Here is a 23,463-nt window from a genome sequence, read left to right on the forward strand (position 1 = left end):
AAATAATATAATTACATTATATTTAAGTGAGATTCATTTTGGTATTCAGAAAAGAAAGCCTAAACTTCAATATACAAGTGTACTATAAGGTAACTAGACACAATTAGCTGAATTATGTAAAAATCAATCTAGAAACAATACAAAGAAAGGATATCTTACCTGGACACTAACAACTATCACCAGACTTGTAGCAACAGTCACGGCAAAAGACTGATAGTCTGATATATGTTTTCCATCTTCACCGGCTGTGTTAAAAAACGCACCAAAAGGTATAAAGAACAGGGCAAAAGAAGTATAAATGCCATGTAATACACAAATGAAAAACCGTCGCTTGTTGAACAGTAGATTGAGCTGGCCTGGCTCATACAATTTAGTGTAGTCCATACAGTTTTGCTCATTCACATCCTACAAACAAACACACATATTGCATATTAGTTTAAATTGAGCAGATTATTTATTACAGATATATATATCACATCTAAAATTCATATATATTAACGCAGATGGCAGACAAAACAGCCCTCATTCTGTATGTAAAAGCACAATTTTATTGTACCATTCCTTTATTTTAAACAGCATTGCATTGTCATGAGAAGAAGAAAGAATTAATTACCGTATATACCGGCGTATAAGGCGACGGGGCGTATAAGACGACCCCCCAACTTTCACCTTATACGCCGGGAATACAGCGGAGCAAAAAAAAAAAATCATTACTCACCTCCCCCGGCGTTCTGCGGCGCTGCTGCGGGATGTCGCTCCCTCCTGGTCCCCGGCAGAGCATTGCTTTCTGGACGCAGGGCTTGAAATCCCCACCTCCAGAAAACACACGTGCCTTCAGCCAATCAAAGCCATTCAATGATGTCATTGAATAGCTGTGATTGGCTGACGGCGTGTGTTAGCTAATCACAGTATTAGCTTTCTGGAGGCGGGGATTTCCAGCCCTGCGTCCAGAAAGCAATGCTCTGCCGGGGACCAGGAGGGAGCGACAGCCTGCAGCAGCGCCGCAGAATGCCGGGGGAGGTGAGTAATGATTTTTTTTTTTTGACACTTTCTTTTTTTTGTATTACCGGTGTATAAGGCGACCCCCGACTTCAGAGCAGATTTTTCGGGGTTCAAAAGTCGTCTTATACGCCAGTATATACGGTAGTATAAATCTATCAACTCTCACTGTACATTAGAAATTCATGCTCATTCCAATAAACAAGATATGAAGGTGACAAATTATTAGCATACCTGATCAAAGAGTCCCATTGCTAACACAGGAAGTGATGTGTACACAATATTGAAAAGTGTAATAAACCACTGGTCATAGACAGTCTGGAAAAAAAGAATGTGTGTAAATTCTCTTAAATTATATAAGCAAAACTGTCTATAATGTTTAAATAAAGCAATGAGCAAAAACAAACGTTTATGCTGAATGGGGTATCATATGCTATTCTGAAATTGGTCATCTAGCTAGGGATTGGGATGGACAACTGTAATCTTATATTACATGGAGGAATTGATGTTTATACAATTGGATAATAGTTTAGAAATGATATACATACTAATGTAAGTTTTAATAGTTGGCCATGGTGTGTCTAATAAGATTATCGTTATCCATCACAACATGGTCACCATGTCATAGAAATAAAAAAAAGAGTACTTTCAATTAAGTACGTCCAACATCTGAAAAATTTGGCTGCAGTTAGGATGGATTTAGATTTCCCCCAGCATCATCATACTATATTAAATAGCTATGGAAGAGACAATGGGGCAAAATGGGAAGGTCTTTGTTCCAGTTTTCTGGCATAAATACATTAATCCCCCCCAACAGTTTAGGATGACCTCTGTCCGTTATGCAGGAAAGGGGCATTATAATTTTAGATGAGCAGAAAGCGTTTTACTTTAAACAGCTGTAGCTCTGGTTCTATCTGGGATATTCATGGCTTTAACCCTCTCCAATCTCCTGTCTGACGACATTATGATTTAAGGCTGTACAGCTCCGATGTTGAAAGACGTCCGTCAGGGTTCTCTTAATGTATATTGCCAGCCTCTCTGCTGTCGGAGGATATCCAACGTGTCACCTCATGCAGTACTGGCTTTAGCCAGCATATAGCAGCATTGTATAACAGCAGAAAAAGAGTAAGCCCCCTAGGAAAACCAGGATACAAATTGGCTTGGAAAGGGTTAAAATCGCACCAAAAACATGTCAGTGGACCTCACAAAACCAGAGCTACAGCCAATTTACAGTTGTCATTTCAGTCAGTGTGTGTAGAGGAGAGGAACATATTACATACTATTATAGGCTGAATGAATACAAAATCCATCTAGTTAAACCTGTTTTAAAATATACATAATTGGTATCGCAACATCCGCAACAACATGGACTATAAAATATTACATTTATCAGGCGCAGTAAATTCCGTAAAAAAAAAAAAAAAACACGACAAAATAGCAGTTTCTGATCATCTTGCGACCCCAAAACAGTTATAAAAAATCATTTAAAAATCGTATATACCTTAAAATGGTACCAATAAAAACTATGAGTTTTCCCACAAAAAACAGGCCTGATACAGCTCTGCTGACTGAGAAATCAAAATAGAATAAGGTTAACAGTTTTTATGCTGCATGGTGAACACCGTGAACATAAACCAGAAAAAACTGTGGTGAAACAGCTTTTTTTTCTATTGCCCCGCAGCAAAAAAATAAAATAAAAAGCTATTAAATATGTTATATGTACCCAAAATTGGGTCATATAAAAATAGAACTCGTTTCCCATCGGAAGCTCCGTTCTCAGATGGCCGTTGGCAATCGGCTAAACATCATGGTTAAAACTGTACATATGGTGGGGGGCTTCAACCATTAAAAAGAATAACTATATTGGTAAACACGTTTATCTGTCAAATGTATGTGTTTTAATCAATAAAGTTATTCTTTTTAATGGTTAAAGCCCTCCACCATATGTACAGTTTTAACCATGATTTGCTTGCAAAACAATGCAGGAAAACCACATTGCGCAATAATCCACAGGACGTACAGAAGGGCCTTTACACGCAAAACGGCATGACTGTAGGTCCTCAAACCACAGAAGAGAAAGCAAGGAGGTCTATATTAGTTTAGGAAGTCTGCTCTGGGTCTATATTTAGGGGTCCGTCCTGAAGCTGCGTTTAGTGTGTTCAGGGTCAGAATTTATTTAGGGGGTTATCTGCATAAACATGTGACCATGGTTGCAAATTCCTGGACTGGAGTGGTGGGTCCAGGAAAGCTGCGCTGCACTCAGGGGACATCTGACTGCTGACTATTACTTACAGATGCAGGAAAGCTTAACTTGACTGCGATAGCTTTCTGTGATAAGTTATTTTAGCTCAAGCCATTAAAAAGCGATCGATATCTTAACAAAAAACAAAATTAATTGTAAAGCAAATAATTGAAAGGGCTACAACTGTGAAACAGAAAATATCTGAAGATGCTGAGTCAAGTTTGAATCTCAATTTGTAGCTTGTTGTTTTTCCTCTCAGCTCTCAGTCACTTTTGCCTCCCGGAAAACCCCTAAAATGATACCACATAATGGGGTGTTTTCTATAGACACAGCATGGCAAGATGGGATTGGGAGAAATAATGGGAACAATCCAGGGGTGAAGGTCTATTTAATACACCACTGCATAAGAGTATGACATAGTTTGTCACTTGACTTATTTATCAAGGATTTCCAAAACTTTTCAAACTGTAAAAATGTTGAAATATCTGACCTGGTATTGTTTTCCCTACCCCGTGCTGGAATCTCCATATGTATGTCATCATGTCGGAGACTATAGTTGCTAAATATTTGCCAAGAGATGCCCCTTTGCTATACTGTATGTTTAGCAAGGATATGCCAGGAGGTGCTTTTCAATTTAACTACCGGTATATACAAAGAAAAATGTATACATTGTTGTGTATTTTGTTTTAAATGCCAATAGGCATGTATGTTTTCATGGCCAGAAGCTCAGTGGAACCGTTTCAAACACTGACAACGGTGTGACTTTAGGCTAACATTTCACCAATACAGTAGTGGTGCACCTTCGGTTCACATCGCTAATAGTATGTGCTAACCATCCCCTCTTGCAGTAAAAAAAGATCGCTCTCTATCTATAACAGGAGGATTTTATTGTTTGCGTCTTTAAGGATCACTAGTAGTGATGAGTGAGCATATTCGCTATGGGCAATTGCTCGAGCGAGCATTGCCCTTAGCGAGTACCTGCCCGCTCGAGAGAAAAGATTCGGCTGCCGGGGGTGGGCAGGGAGCAGCGGGGAGATCTCTCTCTCCCTCTCCCCCCCCACCCCCCCAGCTCCCCCTGCTCACTGCTGCAACTCACCTGTCACCCGCGCCGGCAGCCGAACCTTTTCTCTCAAGCGGGCAGGTACTCGCTAAGGCCAATGCTCGCTCGAGCAATTGCCCTTAGCGAGTATGCTCACTCACCTCTAATCACTACTATGTTAATTGTTTTTTTATCATAAAAAATGGGAGATAATGGAATCACTTTCTAAAAATTGTTTTACACTTATGACATATTCCACCCATCTCACTTTATCACTAACTATTCTTAGACCTGAAGTGTTGAAGGGCGATGTAACCATCAGCAATGTCTCACTGAACGTATTTGCGATTTAGCCTATTTTGGTGTCTTTTTGAATAAAATGCATCTATGTCTGCCAAGTATTCTATTTTCGTACAGACCAACATGGCTGCTTCAACTTTATCTGTGTCTGCTAGACTTGGCTGTTAATGCACACTAATATAGTTTCTTTAAAAAACACCCACGAAGATATTTCTCCTAACACTGACAAAAAGCATAGCTTTTTCCAAAATTGGATAATTCCAGAATATATGGGGATCAGTTTTAATCTATGAGGTGCTATAATTAACAAATGACAACTAGTCTCATCTGGAAAACCAGACAGCATACCAAAGCCCATGTTTTTTAAGATACAAATCAACCTGTTTTTAAAGGATACAAAAAAGGTTATTATTTTAACAATTTGGGATAAGGAAGCATTTTGCTTATTTATGGACATTAGACATAAAGAAAAACAGTTTGCAATTCTGTGGCTGGTTGAATGAAGCCTTAAATACCAGCTGCTGTTCCATGCACTGAAGAAGAAAAGTTTACCCCACATAGGCAAAACTTGGGAAAAGATAACCAAACTTCTTGGCAGCCCCCAGTAACAGGATTTGCTTCTTTTATGTGCTAGTAAAGTTGATACTGTATTTATTGTGGGTTTGTTTCATTGTAGTATATATGACTGTAGCAAAGAGATTGATGCAAGTGTTACAGTATCTGGAATTCTATAAGTATCTGAATGGCCACTTTATTAGCCACACCTGCCTTTCAGGATGGGAGCTTCCCCATGTGGAAATTAGGGAGGAAACTAATCATTTGGTGATGTTGACATGTTCCAAACTTCAGGAAGTGACACACTGCAAAGTATTTTACGCAATACGCAGCAAATACGCATGTATTTGCTGCACATCTTAAATCCCCACAGCCTAAATTAGTGCGTAATACACACCAAAATAGGACATGCTGCAATTCTTTTCACTTGCGTAATATGCGCTTGAAAAAAAAGAAAAGTGTAATTGAACCAACAGCAATCAATGGGCTTTTAGTGTGCGTAATACATGGGTGACTAATGCCCATGTGAGTGAGACCTATTTATCATATTTCTAATTGTTAGTTTGTCCAGTTATTTTTGAGCCTGTGAAAATGAAGCATGTAAAAATGGCTATGATACCTAAACTGCTAATGGAATATTTTTGTGTAAAACCCTTCAATAAAGCGGAAATATACAATTCAATCAGATAAACTGATGGCTTTGTTTCAAATCCATTGTGGTGAGGTACAGAGGCTAAATCATGAAAATTGTGCCACTCCACAAATATTTCTGGACCCAACTAGGTTTGTGTATAATACCAATTATATAATATACAGAATACCCACTTTGTTGGATACACCTGCCCTTTTACAATTGGAGCCTCCCTGTATGTAAATTAGTCACATGATGTTGAAGTACAGCATCAAATCAAGTGAGCAAGTTTTCTGTTGATCAGTTTCAGTGTGAATCCACATTATAATGGTGAAAATATATTGATTTGAGTGAATTTAAATGAGGCATGGTCATCAGTACTTGACTAGCTGGAGCCAGCATTTCAAAAATTGCAAATCACTGCTTCAAATACATAAAAACACAATTTATTGATTAAGTTTAAACCTTATGAAGTTTTCTCGAGCAATGATGTCAAGAGTAAACCAAGTATGGTGTGATTGGGAAAAACCATCCAGCAAAAGGGGATCCTATGGACTTAAACAAATCATCGACGAAAGAAGTCAGGAGGATGTAAAGAATCAGCTGGATACAACACTGTGGCTCTAGCTAATATGTCTAAAACACAACTTGTCATTTCATAGTACACATGACGTAACCTATAAGAGCAGACAATAAGTTTAAGTACCTTTATTGTCTAAGAGAAACAGAAAGGCAATACCCCAGTGGACAAAAGAGGAGAGAAATTGGAAAAAACGGCCTGGTCAGATGAATCTGTTCCACTCTGCTGATAGTGATGGGAACATCAGAATTTAGAGCAAGCAGCATGAAATGAAGAATCCTTCCTGTCAGCTCTTCAGAGCATGTCTGTACTGCATGCATCAGCCTGTACTTCAGCAAATAGTAGAATCTATGCCTTGGTGAACTGCTGTGATTCTGAAGCCAAATGACGTCCAATGTACTACTAACGGAGTTTAAATAATAATTTTTACATTCATTATAGATATTAATTATGGGAGTCCCTCTATCAGGGCACGCTGGCCATTAGGAGAGCTGGTATGCAAGAGCATCTCTCACTCTCTCAAAAACCCAGAGCAACCATGCATTACATGGTCAAAGATTAATTTTTCCGACATTTACCTTGCAGCAGTCAGACCAGTTATGTCTTCCCATGATAATTACAACCGATCAGTTAGAGAAACTGGATCCATGGTGATCAGTTGATCACCAGGCAAGCTTCTGTTACACTTAGGAGTTTCCTTACCTAGCTACTAAATTTTAAAAAATAAATAGCATGCATTAAGGAAAATGATCATTTAACTTGTTGTCAATGTAGCTACCATATTATACAAAGGGATCTGGCAATCACACTGTGTCTTATAACCCAAAATACCCACTATGAATTTTTTCTTCACTGGTTCTAGAGAATTATCTTATTATACTACATGTATAAAGCATAACAATGAATAAAAGGAACATGCAGGTAAAAACACAAATTATTTGTACTACATAAATATTAAAAATACAAATTAGCATTACACTGTATACCACTGCTTGTAATATCAGCCTCTGCTGCATCATATAATATTACCACTCACCTGTGCTGAGAATCCACAGAAGAATCCAAACCAGAAATGCACTAGTGTAAAGGCAAAATTTTTATAGAAGAAATAGCAGAGGAATTTACACATTCGAAAGTATGACCAGCGCCCATGAACCAGCAGCAGTCTTTGTAAGTACCTAAACTGAGCAAATGAGTAATCACTGGCTAAAACCGCTTGCATGCCCTCTTGTCCACTGATGCCAACACCTATGTGAGCACCTGCAATCACCAGAAAAGAAAAAAACAATTTAGAATATTAATAAGATATTCATAAAAGAAAGCCGTATAGATTTGTGATCTTAAAGGGGTTGTCCCGCGCCGAAACGGGGTTTTTTTTTTTAACCCCCCCCCCCCCCCCCGTTCGGCGCGAGACAACCCTGATGCAGGGGTTAAAAAAACAAACCGCTCAGCGCTTACCTGAATCCCGGCGGTCCGGCGTCTTCATACTTACCTGCTGAAGATGGCCGCCGGGGTCTGCTCCCTCCGTGGACCGCAGCTCTTCTGTGCGGTCCATTGCCGATTCCAGCCTCCTGATTGGCTGGAATCGGCACGTGACGGGGCGGAGCTACACGGAGCCGGCATTCTGCACGAGCGGCTCCATTGAAGAGAGCAGAAGACCCGGACTGCGCAAGCGCGGCTAATTTGGCCATCGGAGGGCGAAAATTAGTCGGCTCCATGGGAACGAGGACGCTAGCAACGGAGCAGGTAAGTAAAAAACTTTTTATAACTTCTGTATGGCTCATAATTAATGCACAATGTACATTACAAAGTGCATTAATATGGCCATACAGAAGTGTATAGACCCACTTGCTGCCGCGGGACAACCCCTTTAAGTTACCACATCTTCAGATTCTTTTTGTGAGGTATAACCACAGCTACGTTTTATTCAATGTTCTGGTGCCCCATCAGACACTTAAAGGGGTTGTCCCGCGAAACAAAGTTGGGGTATACACTTCTGTATGGCCATATTAATGCACTTTGTAATGTACATTGTGCATTAATTATGAGCCATACAGAAGTTATTCACTTACCTGTTCCGTTGCTAGCGTCCTCGTCTCCATGGTGCCGTCTAATTTTCAGCGTCTAATCGCCCGATTAGACGCGCTTGCGCAGTCCGGTCTTCTCCGTGTTGAATGGGGCTGCTCGTGCTGGAGAGCTGCTCCTCGTAGCTCCGCCCCGTCACGTGTGCCGATTCCAGCCAATCAGGAGGCTGGAATCGGCAATGGACCGCACAGAAGACCTGCGGTCCACCGAGGGTGAAGATCCCGGCGGCCATCTTCGCACGGTAAGTAAGAAGTCACCGGAGCGCGGGGATTCGGGTAAGTACTATCCGTTTTTTTTTTTTCAACACATGCATCGGGTTTGTCTCGCGCCGAACGGGGGGGCTATTGAAAAAAAAAAAACCCCGCTTCGGCGCGGGACAACCCCTTTAAGCTGTGTTTGCACATTCACGTTTTAGGGCACAGATTCTGCGCTGACATCCTGACAGCATCCACTGACATTCTCCTGGTAATGTAAGTGAATGGAATATTGTATACCCTTAATTTATCTGCCCTAAACAAGGAGCATGGAATAATGAACACTCTGCAGGTTTTTAAACCCGCAGTCTGTTTATTATTGCCATGCATTCTGCACAAAAAAACTGCAGATCTACTGGAACATCTGCAACAGAAATCAGACTTTCAACCTCGGATTTCTTCTACTGATTCTCAGAAACATCCTTGACAGATAAATGTGCGAACATACCCTTAATGTCACCGGCTTCAGGACTTTTCTCTAGATCAGTGTTTCCCAACTTCAGTCCTTAAGGCACCCCTATAGGTCATGTTTTCAGGATATCCTATAGTAAGAACACCTGTGGCAATGTCTGAGGCACTGATAATAATTACATCACCTGTGCAATACTGAGGAAATCCTGAAAACATGACCTGTTGGGGTCCTTGAGGACTGGAATTGGGGAACACTGCTCTAGATACTACAAAAATGTTTGCTTTTATAGAGCTGCATTAGTTGTTCATTGCCTATTTCAGACAAAAAGAAAACTGCCTTACCCTTCAAACAGGGGTTTTCATTAGGCAAAACCTTTCCTGCAAGCACTGTTTAAATAACTATCGGAAGCATAGAGGCTCAATGATTAGTACTGTTGCCTTACAGCGCTGGCGGTCTTGGTTCAAAATCGACCAAAGGCAACAGCTGCATTGAGTTCTCCAGGTACTCAGATTTCCTCCCACATTCCAAAAACATACTAAAAGCCTGCACACTGCCGGAAATCCCGCGGCAGTATTTCCCACGGGATTTCCGCCACTGAAAGTTTGCATAGGAGTGCATTACAATACGCACTCCTATGCAGACGGCCGCGGTTTGGCCGCGCAAAATCTCGCGCGGCAAACAAACCGCGGCATGTCCTATTTTTGTGCGGGGCTCGCACTCACCCGGCGGCCGGCTCCGGTCTGCGCATGCGCGGCCGTCTGCATAGGAGTGCATACTGTAATGCACTCCTATGCAAACTTTCAGTGGCGGAAATCCCGCCGCGGGATTTCCGCCCGTGTGCAGGCGGCCGAATATTTATATGCTATAGAAATGAGTAAAAATAAATAAAGTGACTGTAGCAGCCTGCTTGGGGTTGTGCATTCCCTGTGACTAATAGAGGAGAAATCATTATACCCTCCTGTGCTCAGTGCAGGTGCCTGCAAAGAATACGCATCCTACCACTTTCACAATAGCATTAATGTACTTGCTGCCAATTTTTTTTTCTTGCTCTCCAGTTAATTTGTTCTGAGCAGAAACCCTCGTTTAGAATACGCACCAGCTATAAATTAACTTTCCAAAAAAGAATAGGTTATTCTGCATAGCTTTAACAGGGATTTTGGGAATTTATTATTATTTTTTTTTAAATAAAAACAAGGGTGTACTGTAGGAGCAGATTTGCCGCCCTTGGGTGAAGTGTTTCAGAAAGTGATTTGTTAGTTTTTTTTTTCAGTGTTCTCTCTCCTGCTCTGGCAGGGTTAGTCTGGGTTGATGGGTGGAGAAGAGTTCTTAATTAGAGATGAGCGAGCGTACTCGCTAAGGCAAATTACTCGAGCGAGTATTGCCATTTTCGAGTACATGCCCGCTCGTCCCAAAAGATTCAGGGGCCGGCGGGGGAGAGCGGGGTTGAGATCTCTCCCCCCCCCCCCCCCCTGCTCCCTCATGCTCACTCCTGCAACTCACCGCTCACCCCCGCCGGCCCCTGAATCTTTTAAGAGGAGCGGGCATGTGCTCGAAAATGGCAATACTCGCTCGAGTAATTTGCTTTAGCGAGTACGCTCGCTCATCTCAATTAATATAGACCTGATAAGTAACTAACAGCATAAATTATATACATGAACTAAAGGATGGTAAGAATGTTATATAACCCATAGTTACATCAGAATCACATTCACATTTAAATGTAAGAAAGATGGCTATCAGTTGGTCCATAGGAGCAACAACAATTCCAATCTGAGGTGCATGATCAGCACATAGAATACTGTATCTTAGCACTGCACTCTTATAAGCCATACCGTTTAGCGAATTAGTGGTCTTTTAAACAAAATCCCCAAAAGACAAACTAAATGATAACAAATACAGCTTGCATAGTGGTCTGCTTACTTTTTATCATGCTGATATCATTAGCACCATCCCCAATGGCCAGAGTGACCGCTTTTTTATACTTTTTCACTAACTCAACCACTTGAGCTTTCTGAAGAGGAGTTACTCTGCAACAGATCACTGTCTTGCACATGCATGCAATCTCCAGAAATTCCTTCTCCATGTCTGCTTCCAGGGCATGGGCCTGCGACGACAATAACATTGTTCTCACATATGAATTAAACATTTTGTGACGAAGCAGGTGATAACAAGTAATATAGTCTACGATAAAAATGTGTAAACAACATCCACCGACATACTGTATAAACGTATATGCTTGTGATAAGAGCCGAACAGTTACAGCAATAGTATAAAGTTCCTGTTCTCAGTGTGACAGATTTGCAAAAAGAACAAAAAAAATGTCAAAGATAAACTAGCTAGAAGATACTCTTTGGATAATAGTTTTGTTTACAATAATTAGTTTTTCAATAAAACAAACATAACAGTATGCAGTTTGAGGTCAACAGAGGTATAAAATAATACAGTATGTCACAATATCAACATCCGAGTCCACAGGGAAGCATACAAAGTAGATATATTGTGCTGAAATGGACTAAACATAATGAGCTGGTAAGGAAATGAGACAATAACCATCCGAAAATGTTAAACACATTACGGAAAATAATTTCTGATAATGAACCAGTATGAATTACTGAGAAAATAAACAATTGAAATGATCCCAAAACAGACCTCAAATAGAACCAAGAAAAACAGGACAGACACAGAAAGGGTAGGTAAGGCAAGAAAGGGGCAAAAGGAAGAAAAAATTAACCTGAGGAAGTGGGACTCTGAGCTTGGTCTAGGGGTTCCACAAGAGCATGGTGGGGGACATAATGAAACCAGGATGACCAGGGTCTCTCACAAAATACTGACTGATGTTTTTGTTCAAGAGTAAGCAATTGCTATTTGGGTGGCCAGGAATCACAATGAAATCCATATGAAGATATGTCTAGATGTATCGCGTTGGATAATATTTTTGAATTCAAAGTTGGCACCTGGAAGCAATTGTGTTTTGACCTAATCAAGACCCCTATCACAAAGGCTTTTAATGTGCATTTCAGATGACAACTGGATCAATGTGGATGCAAAAGAAATCAAAACGTTTTGGGGCATTGTATCATGTATGTAGCTAGTAAAGAAGCTGAACATTAGTGCCTACTGTAGCACGGATATTTTATACCACACCCCAATGTGGCTATGTGGAAGTCAAAAGCCCTCTCACATACACCGCTTTTTACTGCGATTAGCGTTGTACAATGCTCCCATTGTATTTCAGGGGGCTTTGCAGACCTGCGCTCGAACGCGGCGCTGTTTTATTTTCGCGCGTTTTAGCACTTTTTAACGCACCTCATCACCCTTTACAAAAATGGGGTGCGTTCAAAAACGTTGCTCAAAAGTTACGGTAAAAATGCCACAATTTTGAACAGCGTTTTCTGAACGCATGTGTGAGAGTTGCCAAGGAGCGCATTTTGAAGCGATCATACAATTCCTGCAATATAATGACTATACGCAGTGCCCACCCAGCAGTGACCCCAATTATGATCACTTATATAAAATCAGGCCAGTAACAGAGCATTTAAATGTCAAGTTTGCCCAGGCATACTCTCCTAAGAAAAACATTTTCTGTAGATGAATCTCTGGTACATTTCAAAGGGAAGCTCAAATTCTGCCAGTACCTGCCAGCAAGAGGGCAAGGTTTGGTGTGAAAATGTACAAGCCGTGTGAGAGTACATCAGGTTACACACGAGTTCAGGATTTATGGAGGGAAGGATACCAGAATTGATCCCCTAAAATGCCCCCCCCCCCCACACCTTAATGAGAATTATAGGAAAAATTGTATGGGAATTGGTACACGCAGGGCTGATCCAGATACTGGTGGTTACCCTGGGCAACCTTTACACCATTGTTCCCCTATTCCAGAGCCTCGTTTTCAGAAAAATTGCAGCATATGGCACTGTTAGAAAAAAAAAAACAGGCGCGCCTCCCTAAGTCGCTGATTGGGCAAATTCTCAGAATGGGTGAGAGCAGAGCAATATACAGTGACCCTTGCCCAGTAAGATGTACCAGTACAGATATCCCCAAGCCAGTTAGCTTCCTGGAATACAAAAGGTACATGGAAGAGATTAACGTGTCTGATCAAGTCATCAAGCCCTATAGTGCCATGCAGAAAATAAGAGTGTCACATAAAAAACTGGCCATGCACATCATACAGAATCATAGCTCTGGAAGGGACTTCAAGGATCATTTGGTCCAACCCTCTGCTCAAAGCAGGATTCACTAAATCATCCCAGACAGTTGTCTGCTTAGTCCTTGTTTGAAGACTTCCATTGAAGGAGAACTCACCACCTCCCGTGGTAACCTGTTCCACTGATTCATCACCCTCACAGTCAGAAAGTGTCTTCTAATATCAAAAGGTTCACAAAACAAATCTGCACGCTTTAATTTATAGACGTTTCTCTATGGGCGGCTTGAACTGCGGATCGTCCACGTGGGTCACCCATGTGGATTCCGCATTTCAAGTCCGCCCGTGGACATTGGGCCTTATACTGAGTCTTTTCACTTTGTTTTTGTTGTGAGAAAACATTTTTTGTATAGCTGAACTGTCTAACATAACCCAAAGTTCTCTGCACTAGAGTTGTAGTATGTAAGCATGTGTAAGTCATTCAATCAGGAATTCAATTCCAAGCACAATAGGTCTTAAGGACCCTCTAGCAGCATGCGGTTTAACAAGGCCTATAATTCTCAGTAAACGCTGTCAGAAGATGTCTGCTATTGATCTGTGTGTGTAGGAACCAGTGACACTGATTATGAACAGGCTTTAAATAGCTTGAAGGGTTTGTCTGCTTTAGAAAATCCCTATTTGTTAAAAAGATCTCTCAAAGCTATCCCGCTGCTGGAACAAACATTAATTAGTTGTAACCTGTGGAGAACCCAGCAGCAGATATTTTTTTCCCTGCAGTGCCACCACAGGGGAAAGCAGCATTACAAAATCTAATTAAAATCAACAGGTCCACTGTCTGTTCTGGGCACTCCAGAGCAAAAAAATTATTTGTAGCCACTATTTACTACAAAAGGGGGAATGGTGACAACCATCTACCTACCTATCCCATAACCACCACACTACAAGCAAAAAAAATTGGCCCGATTAAAATAAATAGGGCCAAATTATTATCTATCTAGGGTATTCAATCAAATTCTAAAGATAGCAGGAACCACTGGCATAGAGCAATACTTTAATGGTTCTTTCAAAGACAGCAGTGTTAAATGGTGTAACTGTGTGTTCTGGCATACCTGTCGTTTTTCTTTGTATTTTTAGAGAGAAGCCTTGGATCAGAACTGCAGAAATCTGTTCAAGCTTTTGTTTCATTAAAAGGTTATTCACATCCGATAAAAAAGGTTATTATGCTCAGTAAGAGTGGTTTCATACCTACACCAGGGGTTCTACTTATCTGCTCCATTCGGGGAGCAGGAAAGGCGAATCCCCGCAGTCGAACAGTTCTGTCTCTGGATGGAATCAAACAGTGGCATGTGGACCCCATTGACTATAATGGGGTCCGACTGCTTTCTGCCCAGCTTTTAGATGGAAGAAAAAGCACTGCACGCAGCACTTTTTCTTCCGGTATTTTCAGCTAAATCTGTGACGGAACTTCCAACCGGAGCTTCCGATGCAGATGTAAAACCGGCCTAGGAGAAGAGAAACAAAATAATTTTATGTTGTTTCTTCATAACCTATTTTGAAACTTTGTTCCACTCTCTTAGATGAGGAAGAACCAGTAGAGAAACGTCGCGATGGAGAACTTTGTTCCTGAGAAATCACTGCTGTTTGTTCCCGTTCTGAGCTGTTATTATAAGAATCCACATCTCCACTGGTGTCGTGAGGGCTAGAAGGGAGAAAATCTATAAATTTCTTCCAGTCCTGTCTGTGAGGGAGCAACATCAGTGATACTGAAAATTAGGGACGTGGATATTCAGGCCTGGGCTGGATGTGGCTGATGGATTGAAGTGCATGCGCAGTTCAGCAGAATGTCATTAAAACCGCGGATGCTCAGTATTACAGCACAATGGTCTTAGGCACTAAGGCCTCATGTCCACGGGCAAAAGAAGAATTAAAATCCGCTGCGGATTTTAACTCTTCTCCCGCATGCGGATCCGCACCCCATAGGGATGCATTGACCACCCGCGGGTAGATAAATACCCGCGGATGGTCAATAAAAGTGATTTAAAAAAAAATGGAGCATGAAAAAATCTGGACCATGCTCCATTTTTGTGCGGGTCTCCCGCGGGGACGGCTCCCGCAGGCTTCTATTGAAGCCTATGGAAGCTGTCCAGATCCGCGGGAGACGTAAAATAAGAATTAACTCACCCGCAGCGGGCCGGGAGGGTCTTCTCTTCCTCACGGCTGGATCTTTCTTGCTTCGGCTCGGCGGATATGCCCGGCGCATGTGCGCGGCACGCCGGTGACGTGCCGCCGGCGTGCCGAGTTCATCCGCCGGCCGAAAAAGAAGATCCGGCCGTGAGGAAGAGAAGACCCTCCCGGCCCGCTGCGGGTGAGTTAATTCTTTTAAATTCCTATTTTAAGCGCTTATGTCCGTGGGGCAGGAGGGACCCGCTGCAGATTCTCCATGTAGAATCCGTAGCGGGCCTGATTTTCCCCGTGGACATGAGGCCTAAGGGTCTAGGTTGTTGCAGAAAAGCTGGGTTAGAGCTGGGGAGAACTGGCCCAGGAGTGACACAAGAGGAAGTCATGGAAGTAAACAATAGCAATGAGCACTGGGTGCCACAGGAAAAAGTGGAAAACTCTAAAAACTCCTAATTAGGTAATGTACATTTTGCTCGGTTACTATAGCACTAAAAAAAAAAAAAAAAGTACCACAGTATTTTAAAAAATAAATTCAGTGACAGAAAACCCCTTGAAAGTCAGTTTCTCAACACTGTACATTAAAAATACTTTTCCATTCACTAATCCAGAAGTACAGATCAAGTAAAATCTAATCTATTTAATGTAAGAACTTTTAGGATTACTATAGAGTCCCTTAGAGGATTACTATAGAGTTTTTACAAGTAAAATTACATATATGCTTTCAGGAATAGTAGAGAAAAAACACATTTTCTTGTTTTCTAATACTAACTTTTTAGTGAATATTTTATCATCGACTGGAGAAATAGGTCAAACATAATGATAGGGTGAAATGCTTGATTATAAGCCGTTTTCTTCGCTAACTCATGTTCCAATATTAGTACAAGAAACACATTCCCTAATGAAAACAAATTTCTTTTGGCAAGAAGATGAGCTCTAGATTTACTGGAATCACAGTGCAGGGATTATAACCATAGTACATTGGGTATCGAAACTCTTTATGATATTTAAAAGGTCAGTTTGTACTCTTGAGTTCAGACATAATGACAGAAAGGATATGCATGCAGCTGCAAGCAGGCATGAGTACATTGTACAGTAACTTTATGAATAACATTTTAATAAAAAAGTTAAACATACGTTAGCAGAGGGGCTTTCCACGTAGGCAATCTAAGGAATGCTTTCTAATCTAGAATGGTTTCTTAAAGAAAAAAGTACAATAAAACTGCATGTGCTAAAATGCAGTTTAGATATTGTTGTCAGTGGTTGTGGTATGGATTTGAGCTAATCATCAACCTACTAGAAAGGAGCTGGGCATAAAATAGTGATCGATAATACAAAATAGTAGCAGTGCTGCTTTAAGAGTCGGTCAGAAAAGGTGAAGTGAGAACTGTGATTTAAAAGGAAACTGTCAGGTCCTATGAGTACCATAAACTAAGATTATGGGCTCATAGAGGTCACAGCATGTGAATCCGCTGTGCCTCAGAACAGAACCTAGGGTTTCCCGGTTTATCCTTTCTCACGACCAATTAGGATCTGGTCTTTGCTGTGGAAAACCCCAAACTGTCACCTTAGAAATATAGTCTGAGTTAAGGTAAGAAGCAACTTACACAGGTATTCTGTAATGCAGTACCGTGGGGTGTAAAAAGGATGTAGCCATAGAATAGTGCTGGAGTCAGATAAGACCAAATACTTCCAACATGTAGATCAAGCCAAACGTCAGGGCAGGCAGCAGACAAGGAGAGCATAGTCAAATAACAAGCCATGGTCAGGATTGGAGTGTTTAGGAAAGCTGGATGCTTCAGGAAAGTATCCCATACCAGGAGATCAGACAGAAACACACTTGCATCTTCACACAGTATGGAAACTGATTGCTTAGGCACCTGTTGATGGGCGGTGTAGCCATAAATAGCTCATGACCTCTCAGGATTGGTTGGGGACATACCTTTGTCCTTTAGGAGGAGGACCAGGTAACTGACAGAATATGATGTGTCTGTCACAGACAGCATAGGAACAATGGAGCTGGCCATGCCTAATGTCAAGAGGAGGTAGGGGATGCCACCAGTCATGACCAGTGGTCATAACAGTATTATCCAACATTCATACGTTATCAAGTGTCTCCAAGAAGAAAATGTAGAAATCAAATTTTTATAAGCTTTACTGTTAATCATAAAAAGGGTAAAATAAATGTTCAAAACACATAACAACTAACTTAAAAAAATGGTACACTTACCAAACTATGCCCATTGATGACTATGGCATATTCACCAGTGATAGTTTCCTCATAGACAGACTCAAGCTTTGCTTCGCCATTCTTCTCAGAAAACTGATGCCCATTGAATAGATTCCTACTCTGTCCAAAGGTAGCCTCCTTTGCTCTCCTACAATATAAAGATAGAAACTGAGTTCTAAAACCAATTTCAGTTTGTTTTCATTTATTGTGACAGTAATAGTGAACAAAGCCTAGTACCTTAGTTCTTCTCGCACCTCAGTTACTGTGCGACCAGATACAATAAAAATATCATTCATGTCGTCAGTGAGCATGTGGCACGAGTAACCAATGTTCATGGCCGTTTCTGTAAAACATAAACATTTTTTACAAATTCATTTAAACTGCAGAGGTGCAAGCAAATGCCGAATTAAGAATAGGTAATAGGCCTAATATTTAAAGCAAAATTATCAGAATACCTTTATGTTTAAACTGTTTTATTGGTATTAGGTAACAGTCATACAACGTATGGTGCAAAGATTTATCTCGCTACACACAAATACAACGCCTTATATATTGCACACAGCACAGCGGGTATCCATATATAACAACATACCAGTTAAGTAATTGTGAGCTGAGATAGAAGATGGAGGTTGCATGGGAAGGGGTAGTAAAGAGGAGGGGAAGAGGAGGGGATAAAATGTATCCTGTCTGGTATTGCTCATTTAACTCAATATTGGAGACCGTCTTGATCTACCTAACCTAGGAATTCATGGAACTCTGCCGTCTCTAAGAAAAGGGACCAAACTAACCACTTTCCCATGCAGTCCCCATGCTCCGGGTAGTCTTCTGACATTAATTCCTCCATGTATTTCAGGTGACACAATTCTTGAACAAATTCAAGTGTCGTGGGGGGCCGTGTACTCCTCCAGTGCCTAGGGGTCACAGCTATTGCCGCTGTGAGCAAGTGGCGTGAGAGGCCCTTTTTAATCACTGACAATCTCCCTGGGATAACGGAGAGCAGTGCCAGCTGTGCTGACAGAATTGACCACTCCATGTGTCACCCTTCCATACAGGTGGAATACATAATTCCAGAAAGGCTTCAGGTCTGGGCATTCCCACCATGTGTGAGGCATCGTCCCCATCAGAATATATTTAAATACTGGTCGTGTATGCTCAAAATCTGACACCATGGAAACTACCCCACAAACTACTAACTTGGTTAAGTACAAGGAGAAGGTGCTTCAATAAGATTGAGCACAATCCTGGACTCACAAGAGAAATGGAATGCTGAAGAGAGTCCCCTAAGGTGCAAGGCTGGCTGAGTCAAATGGCTCTACATATATACAAAGAAATGTAGAAAAAGCCAGCTCTTTAAAAAGGGATTCGTCTTTATTTTAACGTGTATAAAAAGTTACAGAAAAAGTTTAGCGCGAACACAATGCCAACCAATACGCATTTCAAGGCAGAAACGCCCCTTGTTCACAGAATGGGCAGCTCGTATGTGTAGGAATTGTATTTGCACTGGCATTTTTATGTAACTTTTTATATGTGTTGAAATAAAGAAGAATCTCTTTTTAAGGAGCTGTTTTTTCTACATGCCTTTGTATAACTTGGTTAAGGCTAAGGATTTTTTATGCAAAATGCATCAATTGAATCCTGTATCTATGTGAACCTTATATAGCTTTTAATTCGAAGAAATAAATGTCCAGATTTTACTTTCCAGTTTCTGGATTTTTCCCCCGATCTGCTCCCGGCTCCTACAGTCCCCTGGGTTACACTCACCTCCAGCCGGCTGGATCCTCTTCTTCAGAGGAGAAGCATACATTGCCGGCATCCTGCTTCCTGCAGGGCAGTGTACGCTACTGTTATGTGTGCTGCTGAGACATGTTGTACTATTGTACAGCAGCACAGCACTCTCAGCGTTAATGATTGAGCTGGCTGGGTGTGGTACTTTCTGCTAGCCAATCCCCTGGATCTGTGCTCACATATAAACCCAGCCCCTGGTCAGTCACTGTATGGCCCCTAAGGTGAGCAGTCATGAATGCTTGTCTGGTGAAGTTTGCAGTGTGACTTGGTTCATGTCCGTTTGTACCTTTAAATTCTGTCAGTTTTGTGTTAGCTTGCTGTGTGACCTGCAGTCTGTGTAATGTCCTGTTGCAGCGTGCGGTGTGAACGGTGTCCGGTTCTGCTGGACTCCTGGTTAGTGTAGGGACTAGCAGTATAACCAGGAGCCGTGAAGTGGCCTGCTAGCTTTCAACATCTTGTACAAAATGTCAACCAATACCTGGTATTTATATTCAGCTTCCAATCTGTTACTAGTGGTTGCATGTTGTATGCAGTGTATTCTGGGTCTGTCATGTGGCATGTGAATGCATCCTGTTCTGGTGCATGGCTCCTAGGATCAGCTAGGGCCCAGATCCGAAGACCGCTGGGCTGCCTTTATTGGGGCAATGTCCCCGTTCAGGTAGGGGCACTCTCATTTCTCCTTGTAGCACAGGGTCAGTTGCCTGAAACTGGTGTGAGTCCCTTGTGACCCTGGTGATACCCGTGTGCGTCCCCTTTGGTCACGATCGTGTGGGTCCCGTGCTTTGCCGGCCCACACGATCGTAACAGCTACGTCACTAGTGTACTAGCATTCACTGCCTAGCAGGGAATACTGAATCCTTGGCAGCCTGCTTTAGTGCAACTGCGCATGCACGATGTCTCATATAGTATATGTAACACTAGCGGGCATTCCCTGCTAGGCAGTGAATGCTACGTCGCTCATAGGAAGTGAACTGCAGCTAATGGATGCTCCAAAACGGGAAGAGGATCCGGCCGGCTGGAGGTGAGGTGACCCGGGGGACTGTAGGAGCCAGAAGAAGATCTGGGGAATAGGTAAGTATTGATTTTCTTTTTTTCTAATGACAAAACCCCTTTAGGGCTTCTCTGACACAATTTTTGGGGGCTTTTTTTCTGGGCTTGTAAAAAACATGATGAATTTCATGTATTTTTTTTACAAATCTTTTTTGGGTGGCATTTTTCTTGTTCACACATTTTATCTTCATATTCCCTTATTGACTTAGGGGCATCTGTGACTGCTGCAACCCCTGTAGCTACACGACTGCCTAAGGTAAGCACTTGGAAGGAAAGGGGATAAAGCATAACATTCTGACTGTCTGCAGCCACCACTAGAGGGAGCTTACTGTATATGGTTTTATTATTAGTTAGTTCAATGTATAAAAGTAAGTTTCCTCTAATGGACTCTTCAGGCAGCCAGAATGTTATATTTTAAATCTACTGTATATGTTTTGCGCTCTACATCAGGAGAACAGAGCTCAAACCACTATCAAGATATATTATGAAATAATTAGCACTTTATTATGTGCTATAGTATTCAAGGTTGGAAATTCTCTTTGTTTTTGCACAGTTAAGGCCAATTTACACAAGCCGATGATCGCTTAAACGACAGTTTGAGTGACAGCTTTGAGCGATCATTTACTACTCAGCTACTTAAGAGCATTTAAGTGTGCAAATGAAGACTCAGCTGAATGCAGTTAATAGCCCGAGGACTATTATCCAGGTTAATATCCTTTGTTCTCCAGGGGGAAACAATGCTATCAGCACTCCCCATGGAGAACTGCTGATAAGGCTGAAGGACGATTTTTAGTTTGGACTGAATTTAACGATCAGCTAGCAGTGCCCGAAAAGTGCATGATGGGCGCACATTTAAACGCAACAATTATCGCTAAAAGGAAAGCGCTTTTTTTTTTTTTGCGATCATCAGCTGGTGTAAACGGGCCTTTACAGTCTAAAGGAAATGCCTTTGCATGATGAAACATGCCATTTTTGCAAATACATTTATGTTCTGTTACCACAACAGCAACAATGAGATCATGGTCATAAGGTATTAGAAACAGCAGAAAAATATTAAATATACCATTGATTGCTTGGCAGACTCAGCTTAAACTCAACCACTCAATTGATCTGTGCTCCCCTTTCCCTTCTACGTTCTGTCTCTTGCCTTCTTACTTCCTTCCTCTCTCTTTCTTACCCTCCAAGCTGGTCATCTGGCCTATCCAACCCATTACTCCTCGGTTATTCTTGATTATAAAAATTGGAAAACCTGGTGGCAGTTACGGATATGGATTCCTTACACCCAGTACCCAACATTGTAGACCCTTCTCATTCTATGATTTGTTTTGCTTATTTTGATATCCATTACGTTTATTATGGCACTTTTCTTCATCATTTGTCCAATCAGGCTCTCTACTTTGTCCCTGTTCACCAATGTCATGACTGGCACGGCCAATCCATCTGTTTTGCAGTTGCCCATTGAGCTCACCTCCGACTTTACTGTGCAAATGAAGGGGGAATGGGCCCATCCTATTGGAAGATGAAACCTTGGCTTTCCTGTTCCAGCTGTGGCAGAAGTCATAGCTGTAGCATGTCCAGGTACGAAATACCTGTGATTTGTTTCCCCAGGGAAAAAGAAGACTCTATACACTTTCCTACAGGCTTTAGCACAAAACATCTACACCTTGGGAGAGTTGCACATATGCTCTACGTAGAGTTGTGGCTTTTCCCTCCTCCAGATTCTGAAATTACATTTGTTAACTGTGCCCGAAAAATGGAAGGCAGCTTCATTGAAAAACACTACAGAGTCCATGAAACCATCACTTTCCATTACAGTTTGCAAACTTTCGCAGAAAGAACGTCGCCTCGCTTTGTAGTTTACTTTCATGGCCTGTAACAATTGCAAATTGGTACATTTGCACAGAATTTTCCTCATGGTCGGCTGCGAGATGTGCAATTTTCTGCTTGCTCTGATGGTGGATTTCGGAGAATTTCGAGTAAAACTTGCATGGACACGCTCTACTGTTCCTGTACTTACTGGTGGATGGCCAAATGATTTTTGCTTACTGAATGCAACTTTTTTTCTTAAAACTAGAGTACCACTTATAAACTGTGTGCCCACCGGGTGGACCTTCACCAAACTTTGTTTGAAAATGATGTTGCACACCAACAGCAGGCTAGTAAATTTGAAAATCACGCACACAGAACTCTCTCCTGTCTTCGTTGGCAGCCATTTTGTCTTATATCCCCCTAGCAACGACTAAATAAACGGCAAATAAAACGGCAACGACTAAATAAACGGCAAAATAAAACTTTTTGGGCATCATATAGCAAAACTGGTCAACAATAAGACTGTCCTTGTTGCCCATAGTAACCAATCACAGCGCAACTTTCATTTTACCTCCGCAGCTTGAGAAATGAAAGCTGCTCTGTGATTTGTTGCTATAGGCAACAAGGACATCTTACCATTAGATGGTTTTGCTAGATGAAAATTTTTGAGTTTCTGTTTCCATTGATATGAAATTTATCTATCCGAGTGTCATTAATTTGAGTTACCAGTGTTTCAAATCAGAAAGATCATTTGTAGTAACCCTAAAGAGAATTAAAAAAATATATATACCATTGACAAAATACTTGTATTTTCATACAACTTAATTTATTTCCCCAACTAATTCATAATACCAGCAAACCACTGATGAGGCATAGTCACAAGCTGAGAGTCATCATGTAGTAGGAGTTTGCTGCAAGCAATAATGCAGTAAATACATACAATTTTCTTAGTATTACCCTGCTTATCTCCAGTTAGAATCCACAACTTAATGTTTGCCATTAGAAGACTAGTGATGGTTTCAGTCACTCCTTCTTGTAGCTTGTCCTCTATTGCAGTAGCACCTAGTAACTAAAGAAGATCACATGATAGCAACCATGTTTTTAAGAGCATTCAATGTGGACAAACAATGTAATTGCAATTTAATAAGCAAATAATTTTGTACAATAAAGCTATAA

At 41.3% G+C, this 23,463-nt stretch overlaps 1 protein-coding gene across 1 annotated transcript in view; it reads right to left on the reverse strand.

Moving 5' to 3' along the window:
- The window catches only part of ATP8B4 (ATPase phospholipid transporting 8B4 (putative)), a 211,453-nt gene that overhangs the window by 9,814 nt on the left and 178,176 nt on the right, over positions 1–23,463 (reverse strand). The window contains exons 20-26 of the mRNA XM_066592633.1: positions 23,245–23,356; positions 17,881–17,986; positions 17,644–17,791; positions 11,018–11,201; positions 7,383–7,606; positions 1,234–1,317; positions 160–405 (exon numbers count right to left, since the gene is read on the reverse strand). Of these exons, the coding sequence (XP_066448730.1) occupies positions 160–405; positions 1,234–1,317; positions 7,383–7,606; positions 11,018–11,201; positions 17,644–17,791; positions 17,881–17,986; positions 23,245–23,356 (1,104 nt within the window). The remainder of the gene's footprint in view (positions 1–159; positions 406–1,233; positions 1,318–7,382; positions 7,607–11,017; positions 11,202–17,643; positions 17,792–17,880; positions 17,987–23,244; positions 23,357–23,463) is intronic.

This window comes from Eleutherodactylus coqui, chromosome 2 (assembly GCF_035609145.1).
Source record: "Eleutherodactylus coqui strain aEleCoq1 chromosome 2, aEleCoq1.hap1, whole genome shotgun sequence".
Taxonomy (NCBI): domain Eukaryota; kingdom Metazoa; phylum Chordata; class Amphibia; order Anura; family Eleutherodactylidae; genus Eleutherodactylus; species Eleutherodactylus coqui.